The sequence below is a fragment of the Mesoplodon mirus genome, assembly GCF_964341445.2.
Source record: "Mesoplodon mirus genome assembly, chromosome: 11".
NCBI classification, from domain to species: domain Eukaryota; kingdom Metazoa; phylum Chordata; class Mammalia; order Artiodactyla; family Ziphiidae; genus Mesoplodon; species Mesoplodon mirus.
In genome coordinates, this window is record NC_138987.1 from 11,190,370 (window position 1) to 11,217,124 (window position 26,755).

At 34.6% G+C, this 26,755-nt stretch overlaps 1 protein-coding gene across 1 annotated transcript; it reads right to left on the reverse strand.

Annotated features, from left to right (window-relative positions):
• Positions 1-673: 673 nt before the first annotated feature.
• On the reverse strand, positions 674-26,755 carry SLC6A15 (solute carrier family 6 member 15). The gene is made up of 11 exons (XM_082636084.1): positions 26,417-26,755; positions 22,301-22,458; positions 21,811-21,937; positions 20,600-20,781; positions 13,644-13,754; positions 10,289-10,530; positions 9,998-10,190; positions 8,913-9,105; positions 6,548-6,707; positions 2,184-2,346; positions 674-1,080 (listed from the first exon to the last, which is right to left on the reverse strand). The coding sequence occupies exons 1-11, from the start codon at positions 26,703-26,705 to the stop codon at positions 709-711; spliced, it is 2,190 nt and encodes a 729-aa protein (XP_082492210.1). The 5' UTR covers positions 26,706-26,755; the 3' UTR covers positions 674-708.

Below are 26,755 nucleotides of genomic sequence, written 5' to 3' on the forward strand. Positions count from 1 at the left end.
CTTGAGAGTGCTGAGTGACTCATTCTTAGATCATTTTCACACATATATTTTACACAAAATATACAGCCAGCACACACATGGTCCCCAGTCACCTCAGAACCTCACCTTTCATCCCAGCATTAGTGCCTTCTTATTCTTTGATACTATTGCTCTATACAGCTATTACATAAGAAAATATTTTGCAGTTTTCTTCAACTAATTGCCTAAGAAGGTATCAATGCTACCAAAATAAGTACAGCCTATCTACACAATATATTCATGGAAGTGTGCTGAGCGGCACCAACTTACAGAACTGGTCATTGGAACCCTGGGGGTTACCCTGAAGGCAAACTTATAAATTTTGAAGTATACCATTTTTGAGTTGCCCATACCATGACATCCAGAAATTATTAGAAACTGAGGTAACACCTGTGGTTTTTAGAGATAGGAATCCTTGAAAAAACCACCAAAGGTATTTTTGAAAATTCTGACCAACATGGACCTCAGTTATTGTACACTGTGTCTGTGGCTCTTTCTGTGCAAATGTAAACCAGAGAATCCAAAGGAATGCTCATGTTGAATTTACATACACTGCTAGGATTAAAGATCACAGCCGTGGAGCACCTGAGATCGCCCTCTGATAAGCGAAGTCTGACGCTTCTCTTAGTAGAGCCAATGTTCATTGACTAAAATGAACCAAATAAAATCCCACTGATTTTTGCCCCCCAGCTACAAGTCAGATTCTGGCATATCTGGCATATCTGCCATCAAGTACCCTATTCCATATCGTCCATTGGGAGCAGTATCCAGAGTTGGTGATCCACTCTGTTTTCTATAAATATTTTTACCAAAATTTGGAGAGGACATCTCACTTGATATCTTTCCATGAATGAGGCTTGCATCATCTCCCTCTAAGTTTATAGGCTCCTTCAGAACCCTTCCTCTCTTATAGGTCACAGATGCTAAATTACCAGAACTATCGTCTATAAGGTTGCAGCGACGAATGATGAAGACAATTGGGACGGGCAGTATTGCCAGGACCATCAGAGAGATACAGACAACCATTCCCCATGTTGGGTAGCTCAGAAATTCCTCTGATGCCTGTTAAAGCCAAAAAATAATTATTAATAATCTCTTTCTCTGCAGGGACATGACAATATATATATTTGTCTCAGGTTTATAAGAAAAGAATCTGGGCTAGTCTTATGATTTTGACTAATGAATTGCTGCGGAAGTGACAGTAAGCAACTTCCAGGGCAAAGCCTTAAAGGCCTTGCTATTTCTGCCTTTGTGTCTTAGAATGCTGCCCTGAGTCCATAATGCCCGTAAGAAACCAAGAATGAAAGCTCACATAGAGCCCAGCTCTCCAAGTTTAATCAACTGTATGAGTTAGCTCACACAAGACCCAAAGAAGAATCATCCAGCTCATCCACAGAACTGTAAGAAATAATAAATCATCATTGCTTTCAGTCATTAAGTTTGGGGTCATGTGTTACTAAGCAATAGTTACCTGTTACATGTGCCACATTATCTTTCTAAAACCTGAAATTAAATTTGAACTACATCTGGCCCCAAGGGTTTTGGTAAGGGATAACAGACTTATTTGCTTAGAATAGTCTTGAATTTAGTTGTTATTATGTAGAATTACTGACCATAGAATAAAAGTCAGAGGTATCTAAAAAATAAGCATTCTGATTTTCTAACTGCTAATATGTACTTTAAGATTGCATTACTATGTAGCTAAAGCAACATGAGAATAGAAATTGAAATAGTCATGGCTAATATAAAACAGTTATAGCAAAACTTTACTTCAGTATTTACTTAAATTATGTATACATGGCTAATGCATAGTTTCATTGTTAGAGTATCTCAGATATAAGTTAGTAAATTTATACAGGAAAAAATATTTCTGGTGGTTTGATCAATATGTTTTCTAAAGTCAAAGGCCCAGTTGGTTCATCTATGGTGACATGAATAAAATTACTTTAATGAGGACCAAGTCAGTACTTCTCATGTACTAAAAAAATCCACAACATATAAAAAAATCATACATATTTGGGGCCAAAGGAACATAAAAATCTCAAGATCCTCACATAAAAGCAACACCATTCATTTAACCGCAAACTATACTGTGAAAAAAGCAAAAACCTTTAAAATGACATTTTATGTATATTTTTATCTACCTTCCTTATTTTGCATTTTACCTTATCTTCAATCCATGCATTATAGCCAGGAGGACTTAATCCCATATTCACAATGCTAGCGATTAGCAGTGATAATAGCATTAGAGGAGAAATATATTTCCACATATAGTAGTAATATCTGTTGGGAGCAAAGCCCAGCATATCCTTTAGGTCTTCCATAAACCTAAATAGAACAAAGGAATTTAATTATTCCTCAAGTTAATATAGCTATATTAAAACATGGTAAATTAAATGTCCTTTAAAATATGCATTATATCCATGGTTTGACGGGGGTTAACCATGATACCCTATGACATTTTACACTGAGTCTAAAAGTCATATTGGAAGATGACTTATAAATTAAGAACATTTATAAAGTAAAATGGAACCAGTTTACTGTAATTTTCATTTGGAGAAAGTCCCTGTAAGTCAATTACTGGAAAGTCTCCTCCAACTGATGATTTCTACTCTATGAACACAATATTTGCAATACATTAAAATTTCCTTGTTTCTTTTTTTTAATTAGCCATATGTAGTATCATCCAATCCAGTTGGTGTTTATATTATCTGACCTCTCATTTCTTTTTGTAGTCTGTTTATTTCAACTGAAAGAAGGTCCATACATTGCAGTTGATGTATGTGTTTCTCAGACCATTTTTGATCCTCCTATTTCCCATGAATTAACACGTAGACCTAGTAATGATTAGACTTACATGTTTTGTTTTTTTTTGAGTCAGGTTATTGAGGTACTTTTTACCTGAAGTAAAATTCACCCTTTTTAATTGTATGATGTTAACACTGTCAGGAACATGTAGCCATTTCATACTAGTCTACATCTCTTAATGTTTATCTCGAGATAAATATTTACTGCCCACCCACCAGCCCTTGTATTAATGTTTCTACAGACTTCTTGGTTGTCTAAACCTAGTTCTCTCGTAGATTCTTCAAAAGGAGATTGTAGTAACTATATTTCCTAATTTCTTGCATGTTTCTAATTGTTTGTCTGTGGTCACTATACCTGAATGTCAGTTCAGCTGAATTTAAAATCTGTGGCTTACGTTTTTTCCTTGAGAATCATACATATATCTAACTACATAATATTGTTACAAAAATTTTGTTGAGTATTAGATTTTTCTCTTATAAATAATCTTCTTTGCTTTGTTTTGTTTTGCATTATTTTTGCCTGGATGCCCTTTTTCTTTGTCTTGTAGTAACATCCTAGGCTATGTCCTCATGTTGGCCTTTATGTCTATTTCTCCAAGTATATTGTTTGCCCTTTCAACATTCAAATTATTTATTTCAGGCAAATTTCTTCAATTATAGTTTTTAGCATTTGCTCTGGCTACTGTTTTTAGAGGCCTTCATTGTACATATGCTGAATCATCTTTGCTTAACTACTGTGTTTATTTATTTCTCTTAAATCCTTTGTTATTTCTCCTTGATTTTCAAAAGCATCCCTCTTTTCTAGCTTCTAATTCTTCTGAAATTAGGCACTGTGCTTATCATTTTTGTTTTCTTTTTAATTTGATCTTCATTTCTTAAGTGTTTTTCTTTGATTTACAATTACTTCCTGAGTTCTATCACCTCTGTTTTCAAATCTTCCTTTTCTCTAATTATTATAATTCTCAATTTTAAAATAACTGATTTCTGCTCTTCTTTTGTGGCTTCTGTCATTTTTGAACATTTATTTCAACTCATTTTGAAGTATTGTTAGTTTTCCATCTATTTTGCATGTGTGCTTTTGTTGTCTGCAGAGATTTTACTCTGCTCCTTTCCTCTTTAAAAAAAAAAAAAGAAAAGAAACTTTTCTTAAGATTTGACCACAGTTAAGTGAATTGAATTCTCCTGTGTGTTTTAGGAGGGAGGGATGGGCCTTTCTTCTCTATTTTTGCCAAGTAATCAAAAAAGACGGCCTCAGAATTTCTCAGTTCTGTTTTCCTCTGCTCTCCTCCTCATACTGACCTGGACTTTCTTTTCCACGGCCCCTACTACCTCTCTCCTACTCAACTCAGGTTTTGCTCCCACCACTTTTTCTTCAGTGAAGAGCTTTATCTTGGAAGAGAACTTTGGGTTATTCATTTCAAGAGTTTTTAGAGACCAGATTGCTCCAGCACTGATGATCTTATTGTATTTTGGTCCCTCTGCACTCCAAAAAACGTGGACAAAGATTCTATAGAATTTCTCCCAGTTGAGCTCACTGTCTTCCGATTAGCCTGCCACACATTGCAGGGAGGACCTGGGGGTGACTGGAAAGCTGTCAGAAGCCCAGCTGCATATCCTCTTCCATCTCCCACACGGAAGTGATATCACACAGGTCCTGTGGCTGCCAGTGGTTTGCCCCAATCTTCCATATTTGAGGGTTCACAGGAATATCTTCTTGCCCGTGTTTATGGGTATTTAGTTCTGCTTTCTCGTCATTCTTTTTCTATTTCATTTTTAAAAGGAGACTCAGGAAAATACAATCTATGCAGCCATCACTTTCAGCTTTACAGGATCCTCCTTCTCGTTTCCTCTCATTCATATTTCTTCCTAATCCCTAACTTGCTGTGCTCCAATATTTCTTTTTCTGGTTTTGAATTTACTGTCTCAAAAGTTTAGGTTTTGAAAGACTTCTTTCTCTCAACTCTGTGTCTGGAAATGTAGGTAAACGTGGCAGAAGGCAGAGGAGAACTGAGCTCATGACACTGTTGAAGGTGAACAGGAAGAATATAAGGTTGCTACGACATTTAAAGGAGGGGAAAGTAAATAAATGAGAGCGTTTTAGACAGGAGAATTCTAATTCTGCTCGTAGGACAAGATACGAGCTTTAGAAACCAACAGACCTGGTTGCAAATCATAGCTCCATCATCTTTTAATGTATATCTTAGTCCTTCTGAGCTTAATTTTTGGCATTTTCAAAAAAGATAATACCTATCTTGGAGGATTATTGTTAGACTCATAGACAACATATGCAGAGCACACTACCTCACATACAGCAGAAATTTATAGATGCAAGTATTATTAGTAGTATTCTTCTTCCTGTTGTTATAATGATTATTATTTAGGAACTACTAAAAAGAAATATTTACTACTATGCGTATTGTAAATGATGAACTGTCTAAATGGAAATCTATATTATGGTCTTATTGATCCATAGATCAGTCCAATAACAATGTCAAATTCCAACACAGTGCAGGTTAGGAGTTGGGGGTAGCTTGGTAGAGTGTAGAAATACCTGGTTTTGAAATTAAAGTCCTGGCTCTGCAACTAACCTACTGTGTCCTCCTGTACAAGTAGGGCCAATTTTCCATCTAGGATATGGGTGATATTAGTTACCACAGATTGTTATAATGACTAACATTAAATGCATGTCATACAGCTATTACTACTATTGCTATATAGTACATGATCATTAAATGTAAGTTCCCCTATCTTTCCTTGCCTGGAGCTTTTGCCAGTAATAAAAACATTCTTTAAGTTTTGTCACAAAGCTCACTCAATACCAATAAAGTTCTTTATGTTGTTTAAAAGGACTCTGGTCCTCAATGAACTTATTCCTACTTCACAGAGACCTCTAATAAGCTTGATGGTCTTACTACCTTTAGTTAATCCATATATGTTAACTAAAGACAACAACTTTAAAAAATATTGGACAAGGCCTCCACAAACTTTTTTTATTCTGAGACTACTCTAATGCTTCATTTCACGCCCAAGTATATATACTTTTCAAACCGAGCAGGTATATAATTCAGAGGTTTAAGCATCTCATGAAGTCATGACTCCACATAAATATGAAGTTTATGTATAGCAAATGCCATATATATCTTGGAGCGTCATATGTATATACCACTTCCCAAAATTGGCCTGTTACATAAAACATTGTGTAACATGACAAAATAAGGCATTTTATAGCATAACAAAATAAAATTCCTCTTGTAAAACAGGCTAGCAATGTAATTAGAAGTATAGTCTTTAGAGTTAAGCAAAAATGGCTATGAATCCCAGGTCTGCCTCTGTTCAGGTGTCTGATGAGCAAGTCACTTAGTGTCTCACTAAACCTGCATTTTCTTATCTGTAACAATAGCTCAAAACAACTTAACAAGGTTCTTGGAACTTAGCCAATATGCTCTAAACCTTGGAAGTTCCTATCTGATAGCCAGAATTAAATCAAAGCTCCAAAATCCTAAACTACATTACCATCTACACCATTCTATCTAATCACCTAATAAGGGGATATACTTCATTAAAATTATTGGATGAAGAGGAGCCTGCAAAAGATTTGATTTTTGTGGCAAGGAATTTTTCCCTCTAGTCACTTCCCTCCTCTTCTAAATGAGATATATATTAACAATTGGTCTTTCCAAAATAGAGATGAAAAATGAATGCATAAGAGAGAATATACTTACTTATCTATGCCATAAACAAAGGATACAGCAATATTCTCCAAAATGACTACAATTAACAGAGGCAGGGTAGCAGAATAATCATCAAACATTGTAACAAAGTAATTTCCAGAGCGCTGCACAAACATCAGGCCAATACAAAATGCCAGAAGACAACAGATAACTGGACAAAAGGAATAAATAACAAAATTAAGCCCTACTCAGAGTCAAGTCTTTCAAACTTCATTATAAGTTATTATATGCAAGCAATAATTTTGTTTCCACTTTTATAAGTTGTCAATGATACAAGTAGGATACCTTTCCTGATACCATGGAATATAACATATTGGGAATTAGTTACCTGGATTTAGCCCCAGATTTAATATGAATTCATTGTAAGACAGTAACTCAACTCATCTCCTCGAGTCTGTGGAAACGTGTTTACTAAACGCAGATAACAAATGAGGCAAAACTGAGGATATATTAAAAGTATAAATCTCCATACCCTTCTTCTCATTATTAATAGCAAAGTGACCTTTCCAGGCAGCAGATGTCGTGGATCATTTCTACTTTTAAGAATGTTTTATAGTTTTGGAAGCAATACTGAATTTTGAAACTAATAATGAGGTTAATGTAGCTTATAATAAGACTATGATAACATGTATTTTTCTATCTGATTGAAATATGGTTATTGTTAAAGCATAACTGAAAAAACTCTGACGAGACCTTGCCTTAGCAGCAATCCACGCCTCTGTCCTGATATTGCCCAAACAGATTAGTTTGGAATACAGCTATGACACGGTTGGGCAACCTGATTCTCCAGGTAACTAAGAAGAACCATAAAAGGAGTTTCTGCAGCAGTACTGAAGAAAGATGCAGAAACTTCTAACCAGCTACCCTTAATATAGAAACTTAGAATTCTGGAATCCATATAATATTCCCATATTTTTGTTAGACTCTTTATTCTCTCTTGCACGTTGGTAGAGAAACCCTCAAAAATAAAAGATGACTGTGTTCTCTTTCTCAAACAGCTTTTAGCAGAGGTGAGTAAAAGTGAAAGAAGTGGAGCAGGTAAGGGCAGTTCAGAAGGGGAGAAAAGGCATCCCGGGGGTCCCATCTGATGGGGGTTCCCTAAAAATCTCAATAAGTATGGGTTAAATTAAGCCATTTCCTCCATCTCGTAAGCGCTATGCTAGTGGTATGAGTTACATTGTACATAAGTGAATATTATATATAAACATATCATATAGAAAAGGAAAAGTAGCATTCACTTGGAGTCTAATGCATATTGAAATATTTGAATGCTTGTCACAGCAAATTGTACTCAAAGTCTCAGGATCCAAGTAACAGAGCTTGGATTTGAACCACAGCCTGTGTCACTCTCTCTCTCTCCTAATTACATTATAGTATAAGGTAGATAGGAAGAAAGTGTATTCCAAGTGGTAAAGACACTGAGAGTTTTGCTGACGATGTGAGAGGAACAGACAATTAATTATTGTATCACTTAGCAACACTGTGGCTGCACTCTGGTCTGGCTGGCTTCCTCGCTGCTTCCTTTGTCTCTACTTGGCTATGTTTATGAACTCTATCCTCTGACCCCTGAGAAGACCCCTCCCCTTTCGAATTCAATTTCCATGCCTTTCGCTGACAGTTCCCTCATATATTTAGATGACCTCTGCTGCATCTTAATTCATAGAACAGGTAAAGTCCCTATCATGCTATCAGTATATTACATGGTACAAGTCTTATCTACCCACCTTGATTTTAATGATCAGTCCTATTCTTTTTAGAGGAGAGGCTCTCCTATATCTCTGTATCTCTGTTGTAATTTCTCTTATATCCTTGGTATCCCTCAAATGTGAGGACCATGCAACACACAACCAGTACTTTAATAACTACTTGTAGATTGGACTTTTAACAACCATCAATATTGATAAATTGTGTTATTGTCTTTCCTACCTAGATATATTAACTTCTATCAGGCTACAATTGCTCTTTTATATGAGAACTCAATTTAGGTTTATCAATTTCAGCTCTGCACTTTTTTAAAATCCAATGACCTGAACTACTATTTTTATAATTATCTGAGTTGAATACAAAATTATACATGAACATTCTGTGACTTTGTTCTAGCGCCAGTAATTCATGATAATGACATTATTACTAATAAAGAGTAATAGAATAAATGATCACTAATAATTAATAGAGTCTGTATTAAATATGTCATTTACATATTATATAAATAAAGCCCTAAATAACAAATACTAGTATTATTAATAAGTAGACATTAATAATAAACACTTTTGCTATTTCCATCTCCGATCTCTCACCAAGGGTAAAACAGCCCGCCACATCTGTTCAATGAAAAGTCAAATACATAAAAACTAACCAGTGAGAATTTCTTTCCTCACTTTGAATGTGTCCACAATGGGTGTGATGATCCCTTCAATGGTTCCGAACATGCTGCCAAGCCCTAGATTTACCAGCATGAGGAAGAACATCACTGACCAGAAGGGAGATGCAGGGAAATGTGTCATTGCTTCTGTAAAGGCAATAAAAGCTAAACCAGTCCCCTGAACAGCCTGTAAGATATACAAAACAGCCACGTTAATACAGAGCAATATGAAGTGCTGGCTATATACATCAGTTGCAAAGGGCAGGAGGACTCTGAATAACGCAGGGGAGTTACTGGAGATAAACATGCCGATACCATGTTGTCTCCTAAGAAACTGTGCCTCTAAACAAAATTCAAGGTGATCGTGTTACCTCATAAAAACAGCAGATAGACCAAAATTTTAAAAGAACTTTAAGAGTAAGTTAGTAATTAAATCTTTCCTTACAGAATTCAAGATTTTTATGTTAATGATGGCTTCATCCATAATTTCCTGCACGTGATTCTTTATGTTTAGTCTAAGTACAGTTAGCTATCTTAAAGCAAGAGATTAACAGCCAATTTCTCCATTATATTTTCCTTTTTGCCAATGTAAAGAGAGGGTGACAATTAATGCAAGGCTATTTTTTCATGTTCACCTATGTCGTGTTTATTAAAATGTATGACAGTGGCTAGAAAAAGGACTTAATCCTGACTTATTGAACACAATTGTTAAGATGGGCAAATATCATTCATGTGTCCAAACAACCATACAATATGTAAATGATCATTGTAATTCAAGTTTTGTATTAAATATTATACCAGGAAAGGTACCAGGCTAATTTCATTTTCTGGGATGAAAATCACCTAATTTATATCCATATTTTAAATTATTGTGGCTTAATCAGTGAAGCTGCTTTTCAAAGTAAAACAAACTTTTTTGATTTAACAAAATGTGTTCTCTGAAATAAAGAATGTGAATTTTGAAACAGCATGATCTTCCACAGGCATTTTAAAGATCATTTTCCTAAAAGAAGTCTTCTGGATAATGCATATTTTAAGTTAATAAGAATTATTTTATCGCATAAACATAGCCTACTAACTTTATTTAGCTCATCTTCAATTTGACAGGAATTGAGATGAAGAGCAGGAAACTCTTCTTCTTTCACTTTTTGAATGATGTCATAAACTAAATGATAATCTTCTGCAGTAACAGCTGAAAAATTGATATGATGGGGAATAATATCTTGACTAATGTTGCCCGTTTTCACAAGTTTGATGATCATTTCCAAATTTCTGAAAAGTAAAACAACATTAATGAACACATGGGTTTGGGAAGGAGATTTTTAAATATAATTATGCCATCAAAAGCTAAAGGAAATTAACAACCATACTCTGCAATGCATTTCTCATTTATGACATTTGCTTTGAAGCCCAGAACTGCAAACACCACCAATGTTGCCAGGATAGAAGTAAAAAAATTGATGAAGGACACCAGGACGGCATCAAAGTGGCAGTTGTTGTCTCTCTTGTTGTAGCTTGAAAAGGCAATGACGCCACCAAATCCCAGACCTAAGGCAAAGAACACCTGAGCTGCAGCTTCTCTCCAGACCTTGGGCTCCAGCATTATTTCAAGCTGTTTAAAATTAAACAGAATATAAGTCAGCTTCAAGAAAATATTTCAGAATAATCTACAAGGAATCGGTTCTATTGTTTAAATATATCATAATGACACTTATGCACCCAAAGATTATTTAAAACAGGGGGATAGTCTGTTCTTAAGTAGAAAGAACAAATTTTTCATTTAGGAATAATATAAGGAATATGAATAAGAAAGGCTATAGACTATTGAAACTTTAGACAGATATGTTACTTAAATACACGGAGAAAATACTTATATTGGAATTTTTTAATATCTTTAAGACAAATCACCACAGGAGTATTTGAGAGAGAAATGAACTATCTTCAGTTATTCTTATTTATGTCTTTGTTTTCTTTCCAAAGCAAAATAAATCAGTTAGCCATAAAAGTTAAATAATTATTTAACAGATACCCTAAGTTTTGTGTTTTCTGGTGAAGTCTAACAGCCAAGCAGATAATAATTATAAGCTGGGTAGAGCTGAACTATTTGTACTTTGCATATTCAGATAGGTATTATTCATTCACTGAGTAGTTTCCTGAAAGCCTTTTCTTTGAAAACAGAAGAAATTCAACCATATCATCGCTAAGACCTTTTCAGATCCAAAGTTCTAAAGTTTGGAATCTGTGCTGAACATATATTTCAAGTAACTGTGCTTCACTTCTTAAACAGTTATCACTGTATATAACCAAACCTTTTAAATGGAACTATTAATATTAGCCACACCTGGCACAGACCTCAATAAACAGTTAAGTCTGATTTCAGTAGCAGTAGTGTTTAAATTGGTATTTTATCTCTTTTCACCGTTGCAGTGAAATTGCCTTTATTGGGAACAATGCCAAATGTGGTTAAGAACATGAGTTATGTAGACACTTTCAGAGCCTGATTCTGCCATTTAATAATCTAAAAGTAGTGCAACCTAGAGCAGGTGGCCTGTCCACTCTGAGTTCAAGCTTTCTCAACTGAAAGATGAGAGTAACAAGACATGTACTACTTATCACATTGCCTGCCGCCCTCGAAGTCCTCAATAATTGCTAACATATGGACTATAGTGGCAGGCACACTGATAAGCACTTTATATGGATGATCTCATTTAATATTCACAACTATCGATGAAATTTTGGCTACTTTTATCTGCATCTTAGAAAAGTTAAGTAACTTGCCTCAGGTTACACAGCACTTCTGGGGTAGAGCTGACATATGAACACAGGTAGATTTCAAAATGCATAAGCTCTCAAACATTAAGATATGTTGTTCAATTAATTTTAGTGATTATTACTGAAATTTATGCAATGTTATCATGAAACATAATCATGATTATATTTATAATTTATTTTCAATTAACTAAAATATGCATACTCTTTATTGACTATCGCTGCTACATTACCGTTCTACGGTTGATACCCATCTAGTAAAATACACTCATTTAACTGTCTATCTCTACTTTGCCCACTAGATGGCAGACAACACCTATGTAATAAAGACATTCTGATTATTTCCAATTCAGGAACTAAATCTCCATTCACTGGGAATATTTCGTGTGCTTAGGTACTTTCTCCCTTACGTAAATAATGTAAATTAAAAAGTTATTGACAACTTTTTATCGTTATTATATTAACTATCATCCTGCAGTGGCCTAATACAGAATCTTATCAACAGTCCATGAAAAGTGAGCTGAAGAAATAATTAACTATATTTTAATAGTTATCTCCAGTTCTGGTTTAAAATGTTAACAGTGCTGCAGTTTTAAATACGGGGACCATGTAAAAGCATCATATCAAAGTATTTAGAGTCTAAAGTATCTATTTAAATTAAATATTTAGAATTATGTCACAAACAATTGCCAACACAGAGAAAGGTGATATTCCAGGAATTCACATCAAAGCTAGTTGTTTTTAACTCAGAGAACTTTATTTTTTTGATATTGCAAATATAAATATTTTGGTCACTAAGTATGGCCCATCTGAGGCTGATTTAAGTTATAATGTAGCTGAAATTCATAAATCTGAACTAATTATTCACTGAGGAGTTCCAACAACTCTAAATGATAAACAGAACTTCTGAACTATTCGAGAAAACCAGATCACAGTGTCAACATTTTTGCTCCTCGAGAATGAACCAGATACACAAAGAACACAGCCTCTGTGACACAGTATCAAGGCAGCTGCCAGGAGTGACAATTCCAAGGAGGCTAAAATCTTCTGCCTACATCTCTCAGCACCATGCTTGGCTGCACAGTCATCATTCAGACAACTTCCAATTTCTGAGCTGATTTTGAAATTGTGTTTTTATAACTCGTTGTCTGCCTATGATAGAGTTAGCAAACTAATGTGAAGTGTAAGTGTATAACCAAAATATATGTACACCTCAAACTTGATTTTTCCTGTCAAATCAATATAACAAGTCCACAAGGATTGATTAATCAAGTCAGCTCTAAGTTAAACAACGGAGTCTAAGTTCCGAGCCTTTTAGGAAACCTAATGAGAATTTTCCTAAAATGCATACCCATTTATAAAGGTTACAGAACTTCCCAAATGCACTAATGTTAAGTACTATTCTAGAAAATACAAAACCACAAAACGAAACAAAGTAAGAAACCTTGAATTTCTCTGAGACAGGATTTAGAGGGCAATAGGGTTCTTAACCTGGGTCCATGGATTTTAGGTGATCTGTCAACCTCCTGAGACACTAAGCAAATTAATATGTTCATTATTTGCTCTGGTAAGAAAATTCCATTATCAATTTTTTTTCAAAGGGGTCCATGTCAAAAGGTTAAGAACCACTGAAATAGAGGAGGAAGAGTAAAGACTGAAAAGTTCTAAAATGTACCAGTGTAAAAATGGGAAGTTAATTTATTATAAAATAGGAATTTTTGAAGTTTAAATAGTGAAGCTCACTAATGGGGCCTTTAAAATCGGAGAGAGATGGATATAATTATAGATGCCCAAAAGCTCTGGTTTTACTAGGCTGGTTAACATAACAGCTATAATTTAATAGTCTAGTGCACATAGGTTAGAACAATTATCCCTTAAATCTAACTGTGGGAACATTTTAACAATAAACATAAGGCTTTTGTGATCATAAGCCTTAACTAGAAATACAGTACATACCTCAGGGGTAAACATGTGACGGATGCCATCAATTGAACCATTTAAAAGGAGTGCTCTGATTAGGAAGCATATAAGTACCACATACGGAAACAGAGAACTAAAATACATGATCTGCAAAGTAAGAAAGATTAAAAAAAGGTGAGACATACTAACGACTATTTTCTTTTTCATAGTTAAGATTATGTGTTCTCTTCTATACCGTGAAAGTGACACTTTTTATAATATGATAAATAATACTTTTAATACCTTGCATAGCCATCACATCTGAGTGGCTTAATAGCCTTGATTCAATGTGACTAGTTAAGATTCTATCTGAGATATAACAAAAAATAAGAAAATTTTCCTTATTTAACCCCCTTTTAAATAGTCCATAGGTATGGTGTAATTTGAATAGTGTTGATTCCTTACAGTTCACAAAACAAGCAATATTTAAGAGAAATGAATAGACCCTAACTCATTAACAAATTTCTACTTTATTGTTTGAGGTAGCAAAAAAAAAAAAAGTCCTTTTTTTGTTTGTTTGTTTTTAATTAAGCAAAGTTCCATTATAATTCTATAAAGCTTCTGGAGTAGAGAGTGGTCCTGTTAAGGCTCCTACAGAACTTGAATAATAATATGGAGATTTTACATTCTACTTCTGGAGTTTCATCATTAAAGTTAAGCAAATGTTTATCACAGAAAAGCAGTTGTCCTAACCAGACATGTACTGCCTCCTTGACATCTCCATGTGGCATCTAAAACTTTCCCGATTTTCCCCCAAAGCTGTCCCCACCCAACTCCATCTCCCACCACCCATCCATTTGCTAAAGTCAAACATCCAGAAGTAGTTCTGCACTATTTGTAATATTCTAGTTTCCAAGCTACCACTCAGGTTATCTCATTCCCTGCTTAACCCACTCCAGGGGTCTCTAATGCAGTTGGAGTAAAAGGCGAATTTCTCCCTCTGTCCTGCAAAGCCTTAGACTAGGCTGCCTACCTGCCTGCCCCGCCACTCTTCCCCCAGCTGAGCTTCAGCCCCGAGGGAAGCCAAGCTCTTTAGCTTCAGGGCCAGAGCAGGCTGTGCCCTCAGTCTGAGGTATTCATCTCCCTCATCTGTCCAAGACTCGCTCCTCTTTGTTATTTTACGTCTCATCTTCATTTTCTCAAGACTACCTAGAACACCCAGAATAAGGCGATGCCTTTTTCCCATCCAATATACCCCCATCTGCCCTCCTCTATGCCCCATGAACCTTCAATAATATTATTTTGTTTTGTCTTGACAGCATTTAACACTGTTGAAATTATCTTGTTTATTTGTTAAATTTCAGTCTCCCCTACTGGAATATAAGCTCTGTGAGGGCAAGGAGTTTTTCTCTCCTGTTCACTACCAAATCCCAAATACCTAACAGAGTTCCTAACACATAGTACGTATATAATACTTATCTGTGGAGGAAGGAACGGAGGAAGGGTAGGAAGAATGGAGAAAAAAACTGCCATAGCAGAGGATGGCTCAGGCAGGTTAGAGATACTGAATCCTATAGTAACTGTAGACAAACAATAGGCAAGTCAACACAATAATTTGCCCCTCTTCTACCGTTCTGTATACCTTAAAATTATACTAAGCATTCTAAGAAAAAAATTAATATGACAAATAAGATCTCAGCATAATTAGAAACCCATATTTTTCTAAAAATAATTATATTTTAATTTAATTAGTTGTAAAGAAATATAATTTTTTGATCATTTCATAATGGTATAATTTTTTTAAATTTTTATTTATAAAAATGGTATAATTTTTAAATTGCATCCATTCATCCACATTTCTTGATTTCTTTTTATCAGATCCGAATGCTTTTAGATGAAGTACATTTTTTTCATTCTTTCTGCCTACTTTTAACATTCTTTAAATTTGTGGGTCTACTAAGTATCTATTCAAGTAGCCTTGATCTCACTTGATTACAGCTATTCCTTTTATGATTCTTCTTCACAAATCTTGGGGCTAACCAGAAGCATGGATTCACCTTTGCACAATTGCTTTTTTTTGTTTGTTTTTTTTAACAGAACTCAAATCTGCTGCCTTATGACTTAAAGGACTTCCATTAATGCATTTATTTTAAAAGTGAAAATGAAGGCTGCACACTAAAATAGTCTGGATAGTTTGATTATGAATTTTTCCAATAAATACAGTATACCCTCAGTATATTTTTAATATAATTTCAAATTAGAAGCTCAAGGAAAAATGATTCTTCCTGTATGTGTATTTGCCCAGGCTGAACAACTCTAACACACCTGAGTATGGTTCTCTTCCCCACGTCCCATAACAACTGACCAAGTCCAATTGACTCCAAATGTCATCTGTCCCTTCGTTTTCATCCTCAGTGACGTGTCACTTTTCACTATTAGCTTCCTCCTCATTTTGCCTCTCGATTTTCCCTGCCAGCTCTCCTCTTCATCCCTGAAATTCATCACCCACACTGCTACCAGAAAGATCTTTCTAAGGATCTGATGGTGTAATGAACTGCTAAAAATCTTCAAATATTTCACACCGTTTGTTAAGTAACAGCCAGTCATTTTACCAGTGTCCATAGATACTTTAATACCTGCAATCAACTTACATTTCCAGCGTCATTTCCCACAAGCTGCACAAATTGTATGTAAAAGTCACATGGGGTTACTCAGCAAGCTTTGGGGTTTGCACATGCTGTTTTCCATGCCTCCAGTGTCCTCTCTCTGAAGTTTCTGGTGAACTCTTCTTCAACTGTCAAACTCTAGCCCCAAAGTTACCTGCTTTGTGAAGCCCTCCCCCAATTCCAGGTTAATTTCGGTGGCTGCCTCTATGCTCTATACTCTCATGCACTTTTTATTTGTACATCTTACTGCATTTATTCTGCTGTCATTATTTGTCTCACCCATTAAATTATGGGTTCCATGAGGATAAAGATGGTGGCCTATTAACCTTTGCACATTCTTAGATACTCAAAAATACTGTACATTAAGAGAGAATTCATGGGAAGTTTTCCTTTCTGTACACATTCCCTAAAAAAAAAAAAAAAGAAAGAAACAAAAAACCCTCATCTTTATTTTACAGTATTTTAAAAATTAGGTACTAATTATTTGATGAGACATTTCAAATTTCATTTATTAATTCAACACATATTTGAGTTCTTAATACTCATCTGGCTTCAGTGATAAGACTCTGATAAGATAAGGATAGCTTCCTCCAAAAAGGAACAGGAAAATTTCATATTGGATGTAACATGGAGAAAAGTAACAGTCAAGATTTTAAACACTTAAAAACGTAAGTAGTAATAGGTAAGGTTCACACCTGAATTTTTTTCTTTGAGCAGGTAAAGGACAAATATTTAATCATTAAATTCTGAGGTTTAAAGATGTGTCTTAGGTCAGCATTTTACAGAGTTATCCATGTTGTGCTTTTAAACACAAATTCATTTTATTTAATCATATGGGTCTCATAATAATAAAATTGTCAGTTGAATAATATTATTGAAAATAGTTTAAATTCTACCTGACTATATGTAAAATGCTACCTCAAATACTTTCTCCTTATTTTATTTTTTGCATTGCTACCTGATATTATTTTATGATTTGTTTATTGTCTGCCTCTGACACTAGAATGGACATTCCTTGAAGACAGGTATCTTGTCTGCCTTGTTCACCACTGTACCTCCTGAGCTAGATCAGTGCCTGGCACATAGTAGGTGCTCAATAAATATGTGTTCAGTGAGTAGATGAATGACCCTTAAGTATTATTCTTAAGAACTTGGGAGTGAAACAATGAAATATGTTTCTTTGGCTGATTTGAAGACTCCCTGGGCCTTAAAAACTGACATACTTTCACAGTAAGTACATTCAGTAAGAGACATAAGTTTATCAATCAAAATGTTGCATGAAAATATTTTCATTCTACTCAACTATTAAAAAACAAAATATATGAAATCATTTAGTTGTTTTTCTCTCTTACATATTTAAATGTTTATTTTAAACGTACCTTCAGAGTCATTCTCTTTGAGGATTTCATAGCCTAGTTCTAACTCTGCCACTTATCAGTTGTTTAATTCTGGCCAATTATTTATTTTCCCTAAGCTTAACTTTGCAGTAAAATGGAGATAAGAACATGCAAATCATCCTGCTGCTAGAAAGATTAAACAAGCTAATGTATGCAGAGTACTTACTTAGCACAATAGTAGTACTAATGGCAAAGTAGTAATAGTAGAAAATATTAGAAGAAAGCCTAGAGCTTCTCATTTCTATCCTTCCCCTGGGGGCAGGCATCCCTTGCATAGAGGCTCTAACAAAGGGACATGCAACCATACCACCTCTGGTGGACCACCTCCAGTAGTGCTGAGCTCTCTACCACTGTGCAACTGATTTCGTTGTTGCCAGGCTTGATTCCTGAAAGGTCTTCCTTTCCTTGAAGATCTACCACCATCCTGCCACTCTGCATAATTCCAAATATTTGATCATGGTCCTGTTCTCTGTGACCACACAGAATAAGGCTTATTCCTCTTTTTTATTCAACTATTGGAAGACTGTGATCACAAAGCTGAGATGTCTATTTTCCATAACAAAGTAGAAAATAGAGATTTCAGTAAAATCCAGTATTACAAGTGTGGTTCAACTGGCATGTGCCTACCTGACCTAAAGGAGAATGACACTGTCATACTCCTGTCTTAATTCATGCAGTTTCAAATTAGCATTGTGTGTGTGTGTGTGTGTGTGTGTTTTGGCTAGGGATATCACAAGTTGACTTTTCTTTCAGCTGCTAAATTCTCTAAGTTTTTTTTTTCACATACTACCCTTAAACTTCATTAACCTTAAACCATATATCTCTATACTGCAATTGTGTGATCATTTATTTGGAAGCTTTTTTGTTTGGCAGGCAAACAGAGCTTTACATTTATTCCTAATAAATTTCTTATATTTAGCTCATTGTCTCAGAATGAGGAATTGTCACAATTTAGACTTTCATAACTTTGTTGATATTACTTACAGCTTTCTCCCCATCTGTGCCTACTAAATTTTTTCTTCAAAGTCTGCTGAAAAGCTACCCTCTCCCTGAAACCTTCTCATTGAAATAATAAACTACATGTATTCTATAAATTGTATTACATTTTTCCAGATAAAGTTATATTACACAAAATAAGACAAACATCCCCAATGTTGTGATAAGAAAAGGATGAATATTTCTTTAAATGATAAGACACATACTCAGACAAAGAAGAAATAAAATGTGGTGGTAAGACTTGAGCAGAGGGATTTTTGGACTTCTCTGGCTGACCATAGTTGGTTCTCATTCTATCAAATGACAACACCTTAGGAAGCATATAAATGTGGTTAGATTTGACTTAGGAATCTAGTCCTTTATTTATAACTTGACTGTAATGGGGCTCTGACATAGTAGAAGACACACCAAACAGAACCAATTAATTGAACTTACTTAATCACAGACTACACTAACATTCACAGAATATGGTGTTATCTACCACATTCATTTCTACAAAGGAAAAACGGTATAGAAGTTCCATCAGGAAGGTAAATGTAAAATCAGCTGTGATTAACAAGTTTAAAAAAATTGTCGAACATTTTTAATTAAATGTGAAGTAACAGGAAGCAAAGATGAACTAGACTTCTCCTAAAAGAGTTCACTTTGGGGTGGGAAAAAATATACCACAGTGAGAGATGTTATACTGTTGCAATTTAAAAACATGGGCTTTAGATTTAGACAGAGCTGGGTTTGATCCAGATACTAGCATTTACTAACTGTGATTCTTTGGGCAAGTTACCTGTTTTCTCAAACTTGTTCTTTTATGTGTAAAGCAGGTCTAAGAGTAGCCATTACTTCTTAGAGTTGGTTTTTTTTTCTCTTTTTTTTTAAGATTTAACTGAGATAAAGTATATATAGCACTTGTCACGGTGCCTAGAACTAAGTAAACAGGTACTAAATTTTGCCTTCCGTTACTGTTCTTGTTCTCATCATTATCAGAATCATCTGCATCGTCATCATTTATCACCACTGCTACTGCAGCTGCTACTACTACTGCTGTTCCCACTCTTACTGTATATGATGGTAAGTGGCGACGTGTTAGCCTGGAAAGACATATGATCAGATCTATGCTTTGGAAAGAAAAAACAGTAGAGATGGGTTGTTAAAGGGCAGAGAGAAGATGAGCCAAAATGAGTTCTTGCTATGGTCCAAACAAAAGAAGTAAAGAGCTTTAAAACAATGGCAGTGATAATGGGGGGAAATATAATATGAAAGCAAAATAGTGAATAATAATTACTTTCCTAAGGCATCCTTTTAAAAAATTATCTGATTGACTTCCTGGGGTATCTAGAATTCACTTACTGTCTTTCTCAAGCACAGCCTTATAAAATTTTCCATTTGCCCTGGCAGGCATGCCCTTTAGTCTTTTATATTACTCTGAGTTCCTTGTTGAGATATATCACAACTACCTAATGTTCATATCTTTAAGAAACACTCCACACTAGACTATTTTAAAATCTTTTATGCAACTTTTCCCTAGAGCACCTATAGTAGAGAAAAAATGAATGATATAACACAAATAAAATAAACAAATTCTTTATTCTGCCACTTTTCCCAATTTCCATGATTGGAACTAATCAGAGAACTAAAAACATTAAGGTCAGCTGAATACCAGCAATAAGAAAGGACTTTTAAGTATTGACAAAAAAGCTCAAAACAGATCTTGATAAAATAGGGAAAGATTATAAACCACTTTAGATTTCATTATAAAACACTTATATCTTTATTTATGTCCTTTCCTTGATTTAAATACATTTTTTGAAGCACCACTTTTTACCAATCTTTGATTAACTGCCGAGAGTAAAGTGCTACTTGCAGTTTGCCCACACAGACTTATAGTGGGTGGGGGAGATAGTTCCCAGGAATGGTGACAGGTGATTAGCAGAAGCAGGAGGGGCTCTAACATACTAACTTTTCCAGAAGACTGAATGCCTTTGATCATAGCCAAGCACACCACAACCCAGGCAGCCAGCAAGCAGACGGTCATCTTCCAGTTTAAGCCCCCACTTTCAGAAATGGAACTGGAAATATTCAGTGCTTCTCTGTACCAATAATAGGTAGTGGCAGAACTTTTTTCGCATTCTGGCTCTACGACTGTAGAAAGAAAGGTAACACAATCATTTCAGACTATAAAGAATAATGAGGCCATTTTCCCCCCAGTAAGCCTGTAAATCAATTCTTAACTTTTCCTAGAAAAGTACTACTATTCTACAGAAGCATTTAAATCCACAGTGAAACCTCAACTGTGCAAAAATGTGATAAAGTCAACAGACATGAATCCTCTTTGACATTTCTTATTACACATTTCTAAAATAGGAACATGTGAGATTTTTGTCAAGGTGATTTAAATGTATCAGGTTTATAGCCCCTTCTGCCCCCAGAATTATCTGATTGACTTCCTGGGGGCAGAGCTGTCAAAAATGCTAGCTTCTAGCCACGTGTGACTTTTGAAATGGAGCTGGTTTAGAGTGCCTGGTGCTGTAAATGTAAAGTACAAAGGGGCTTTTAGAGACTTAGTATGAGAAAAACTGTAAATTATTACATAACTAATTTTTATATTAATTATATGTTGGAATGTTAATATTTTGGATATATTGGATTAACTAAAATATTTCACCTGTCCCTTTTTACTTTTTGTAAATATGGCTACTAGGACATCTTAGAGTACATATGTGAGTTGCATTTTATAATTACTGGACAGCGCTAGGGAACTGTTCTTTATATTTCTAGGATATAAAAATAAATGATGAGAAAACCATAGAAAAACAACCCAAGACATAAAAACAGTTCCTTCAATCTAAATTCTTTTTGTCCTCTTTTTTATTTTAATGAAAATGTAAGGCATCAATAAAGATGTACAGAATAAAATATTGTCAAAATTTACAATTGAAGGCTTATAATTGTTTACCCTAACATCATGGGGCACAGTAAAATTACTTGGAAAGAGCTAGATAAATTAAATGATGCCAAACATCTATCTTTCTGCATATGTCAAGGAAAGTTTGTTATAGTAGCAGTTTTGAAAGATTTTTCCACATTATTTAAAAAAAAATCTTTAAAGCTCCTGCCTTTACCAACTGTATGATCTTTAGATACAAAAACACTACATGGTACATGTCTTACAAGTGTGTGAAGCATTTTTCACCAAAGGACACTGATCCCAGGGTAGAGGTTGCTGAAAAGACTGAGAAAAATAAAACAAACTCCAGCCAATGATGACATTGTAGTAGAGAGCCACAAAAAAGCATACCTGCAAAATAAAATAGTGTGATTACATTAAACCTCTCATGGCCCTTCCTTTGAAACGAGATGAAATGCATAAAACCCATTTAATACTTTAAAAAAAACCTCCTCATTTTATTTTTATTTGAAACACATTATCTTTTCTAAAATGATGACTCTCATAGACCTTAAGAACATGCATTAACAAGGTTGAACTACATTTAAACTTACAGCTTGTTTTGTGTATTAGTGCAAGCTCCAGGAGTGTTTTTTTAAAACATGATTAAAGAGTTGAGTAGAAATACACACTCAAAGGTTTCATTTAAATTCAAACTATATAATTACAAACCCTGTAAACATTATAAGACATATACCATACCAGGAAACTTACTACACAACTTGCAAATCCAATCCCTCCCAGTTTAGGGCTTATGTAATTCCACACACCAATGCTTCCTCGCCGAATTCTTTGACCCACAGAAAGTTCCAGGAAAAAAAGGGGAATACCTATTACCAGAAGCAGTATTAAATATGGCAAAAGATAGGCACCTACAGAAACAAGAACAAATAAAATAGATTATATTTTCAACAGTCACAGGAGAGAATACACTAATTCTGATTATCTCATGAAAGATGATATTTAAACTCCCATATAGTATAACTACAAAGGATTTTAAAGAAAATTCAATTTCATTACTTTAAGCTTTCTGGTATTTGAAACTTGAATTTGACTGCTATAAAGAGTTTCTGATAAAAAAAATTATGAAAAAAGTAAGGATATCAATGAATAGTTTTAGTTTCATCTTATTGAAACGGTAAACCAACTTTATTTTTGTAAAAATAATTGCTTCCTTAAAATTAATTATTTTCTCAAATAGGTCTCACAAACTCCTGGAAATCTTATTCATACAACATTAATGAAGTCATTTATTAAATTTTATTCAAACTAATCTAAATCATGCATTTCAAATCTGATGAATCAAAATGAATGAGATGTTATGGTATTAAAACTGATTCTTCCTAACTAACAACAGGGAAGAAGAAATGGCTGCTTAGACTGAAAGAGAAAAAAAAAAGGAAAAAGAACTTCTACCACAGACAAATGTCATTTTTCCTATATATATATATATGTCATATAAAAAGTTCACTTCAGGAAACAAGTAATTTTTTGCTTTCCAAAATTCTGTTAAGGGGTAGGGAGGACTGACTAAACTGAGATATTTAATAGCTATTGTAAAATATATGTGCTATTTTCCTTGTAGTAAAGTTTTCATACTTAAAAAATGTATATATTATTTTACAGCTAAATTTCAATTTAAGACATATGATTAGTGACTTTAAAATATACTGAACAGTTTGACAATATTAATATTAGACTCTGTTAATTGATAAAGTCAAATGTGAAACCTGTACTCATTTCTACATGAGAATGCATATGCAAATTATTCATTAAATGACTTCTAAAATGGACTTGCTACATTCAGATTTCCTGTCTGGAGTTTCGTCCAACCAGATACTGCCAGGTGGGTCATGTAATCGATGTTACTAATTCCCTTTTTAAAGTGGAGGCCATTTATTATATTTTCTCATTTAAAAAAGTGTTTAATGGTATTGAATAGATTTTGGAAACTATTCAAATTGTTATGGTACCTATTCTGCTGAAGAAGTAAATATTAATGATTTTATTTTCAAATCATTTATATTGGTATCTATATATCTCTGAAATAATTATTATATACAAGAATTTCTCAGGACTTCCCTGGTGGTCCAGTGGCTAAGACTCCACACTCCCAGTGCAGGGGGCCTGGATTCAATCCCTGGCCAGGGAACTAGATCCCACATGCCTCAACTAAGACTGAATGACAACTAAAGATCCCGCATGCCACAACTAAGACCCAGCACAGACAAATAAATAAATAAATAAATTTTTTAATTACAAAAAAAATTTCCCTTAACATGGTGGTTGGTAGAAAATCTCTACTCTCTTACAGCTGATTTTCAGTCTTTGAGACATGAGTTGATCTACAAAGAGGTATGCAGTGTAAAGCATTGATGCATGAGATTATAAAACAGAATTATCAAAATTCAAATTCTAAAATGGTTAATAATATTCAGGCACTAATGACCTGAACATGTTTCCTGAAGGACCGAAAGTGCATTTTAACACGTCTCAAATCCTGGGGTGTGAATTGGTTTATGTGTGTGTGAATGACTAGGAGAAAAAGAAAGAATGAATTAAGACTGGACTCATTGGGAGCGTTTCCTCAGTTATGTGTACATGACATACTATTAGATACCTGGCCTTTTCTTCTAACTCAAATTTCTCTAACACGAGCCTCCATAACAAAAATAGTCATAGCTAAACTACAACTGAGAATTTACTATTTGCCAGGAACATTTCTATTCATGTTACATGTAGTTACTCATTTATTCCTCACAAGAATCCAATGGGGCAAGTACCATTATTTTCCTCATTGTACAGGTGTGGGAATTCAGCCAGAAGAAATAAGTTAACCTGTGAATGGTCACCTGGATAATGTGGGAAAGAGCCAGCCAGGCTTTATAGTCAAACTGACTTCAAAATTTGAGCTGGTAGCTTCTACATTATAACACTTATTAAGCTTAACCATTGTGCTTTCAGTAATATCTTCAGACAAATCAACTTATATTGGTCTATTACTTTTTATCCTGTTATTCATAAAGTGCCTCAAATGATGAATAAGATTTAGGTAACATGAGAATGTTTGACTAAACAGTCAAATACCTAGACAGCTCAATGCCATACTGCACGCTGAGTACTGCCTTTTGAACTCCAACAGCCATCTTGAAACGATAAAGCCCATTGGTGTTTTATAATGTCACTCTCTAGCATTTGTAATTAGAAGAGAGGAAACAATACTAGGAAGGGCATCTTGACTCTCTTTACATATGAAAGAAAGTAAAGAGGAGGAGCCATTTTTGCTAACAACTGATTACTGACTATGAAATCCTTTAGCGCTCTCCACCAAGACAAATACTGTATTAAATGGAAAGCAACCTGAGTTTTCAGCCAAGATAGCGGTCTTCCTTAACAGTATCGCCCATTAGGCTCATAAGGTGAAAGGTCTGAAAATCAGAATTCATCTTCTGCCAGTCTTGCAAATGGGATGATTTGTGAGAAACAGCAGGGTAGTACATAGCTGCTTGTAGCTGATTTAATAAATAATTCATCTGTGATGTTAAAGATTACCTAGAGGAGCTTGCCGTTTCAGTGGAGTGATGGGTAGTGCATCACCAACTTCATATACTGATTCTTACCTCTCTGGCAGATTTGTCAGACAGGCTACTTTTCCCCAAACCTGTTGTTTTGTCCCTGGTTGAATTAACTAAGCAAGACCTTAAACATATTTTGTCACATGACACCTTAGCTTTTTATCTATTAGTGACTGAAAAGAAACCATTTCACATATGAATGGTTTTATTATCTCATTTGATATATAGGTTGTAACTACATCAAAAATAAAATAAAACCACGTTTTTGTCCAGTCAGCAAAACTATCACAAACTGGAATCAAAGACCAAAATATTCAGTCTTTCCTTTATGTGCTGAAATGTTGCTTACAGGATATTTAGTGTTTAATCACACTTGTTTGAACAGCTTCCATATATGTATATGGTAAAGATAGTAATGGTAAAGAAAGTAAAGCTTAATATTAAAGTTATTTTAATAACCCAAATGTTAGTTAACTTAATGTTCAGTTTGACTTTGGTGTACTATGGAGCTTGTATCCTACATGAACAATGTATTCTTTTGTATATGGTTTTATTTTCTTGATTTTAAGACAATTTTCACTAAATAACACTTGGTAATTATATGCACAAATACAAAAAGCTAAATATCATGTTGATCTAGGTAATATGTTTAAAATTAGGAATGCTAATTATCATCTTAAGGAGGCTAATATCTAAGGATGAAGACTATCTGGCATTATATTATCTGGTTAAATTCCTTCTACTAGGATATACAAAGTTCTGGTCAGCATTTGAAGACTGTAATCATTCTAAATTATATGAAATTTTTGCTTTTCTGAAGAGGGAAACAACTTAAAATTCAAAGTTAATAAATTGCAGACAGAAAATTCTCTCTTGTCTTGTTCACCAATATCGTCTCATATCAAAAATTTGAGGACTTTTCTCCAAAGTGAATAACTGATAGGCACAAGGGATGGAACACTGGTTAGAAAAGTTAGTAATTTAGAGATGTTAATAGCATCCACAGAAAGAATTTGAGAGTTTATGACCTTAAGCAATCCTTGAGTGTTCATACCAAGCCATCTGCTCCTATGGAAACCTAATCTGAAAACAGAGCTGAAATTACTTCCAGCAAAAGTGTCTCCCTAGTTTTACAGTGGAATTCATAGTTTCTAAAATAGTGAGACTACAGCAACAACAGGGGCTATTTGACATAATCAAGTGCAATTTGCTCAGCAATGCATCGCTCAAAAAAAAGCAGAAAACAGAAACTTACCACCCCCATTCTTCTGACAGAGGTATGGGAATCTCCACACATTCCCTAATCCTACAGAAAATCCAACCTGGGCCAGGATGTATTGTAGTTTACTGTTCCAAGCTGGTCTTTCATCTTCGACTTCAGATCCTTCTTCAACATCTGTGTCTTTCTCTTCTTGGACGTCAACAATTAGTTCACTTTTCTTAAAGGCATCATCAGCTGAGTCTTCATTGGAAAGAAGGTCTTTGACAGACTCAATAACCTCATCGTCTAATTCTCTTTTTACCACCTTGCTATTCTTAGGCATTGGAAAGTGCGGGCAGTGGTATTTTTTAAAATTCCCTTTTGGTAAATTTG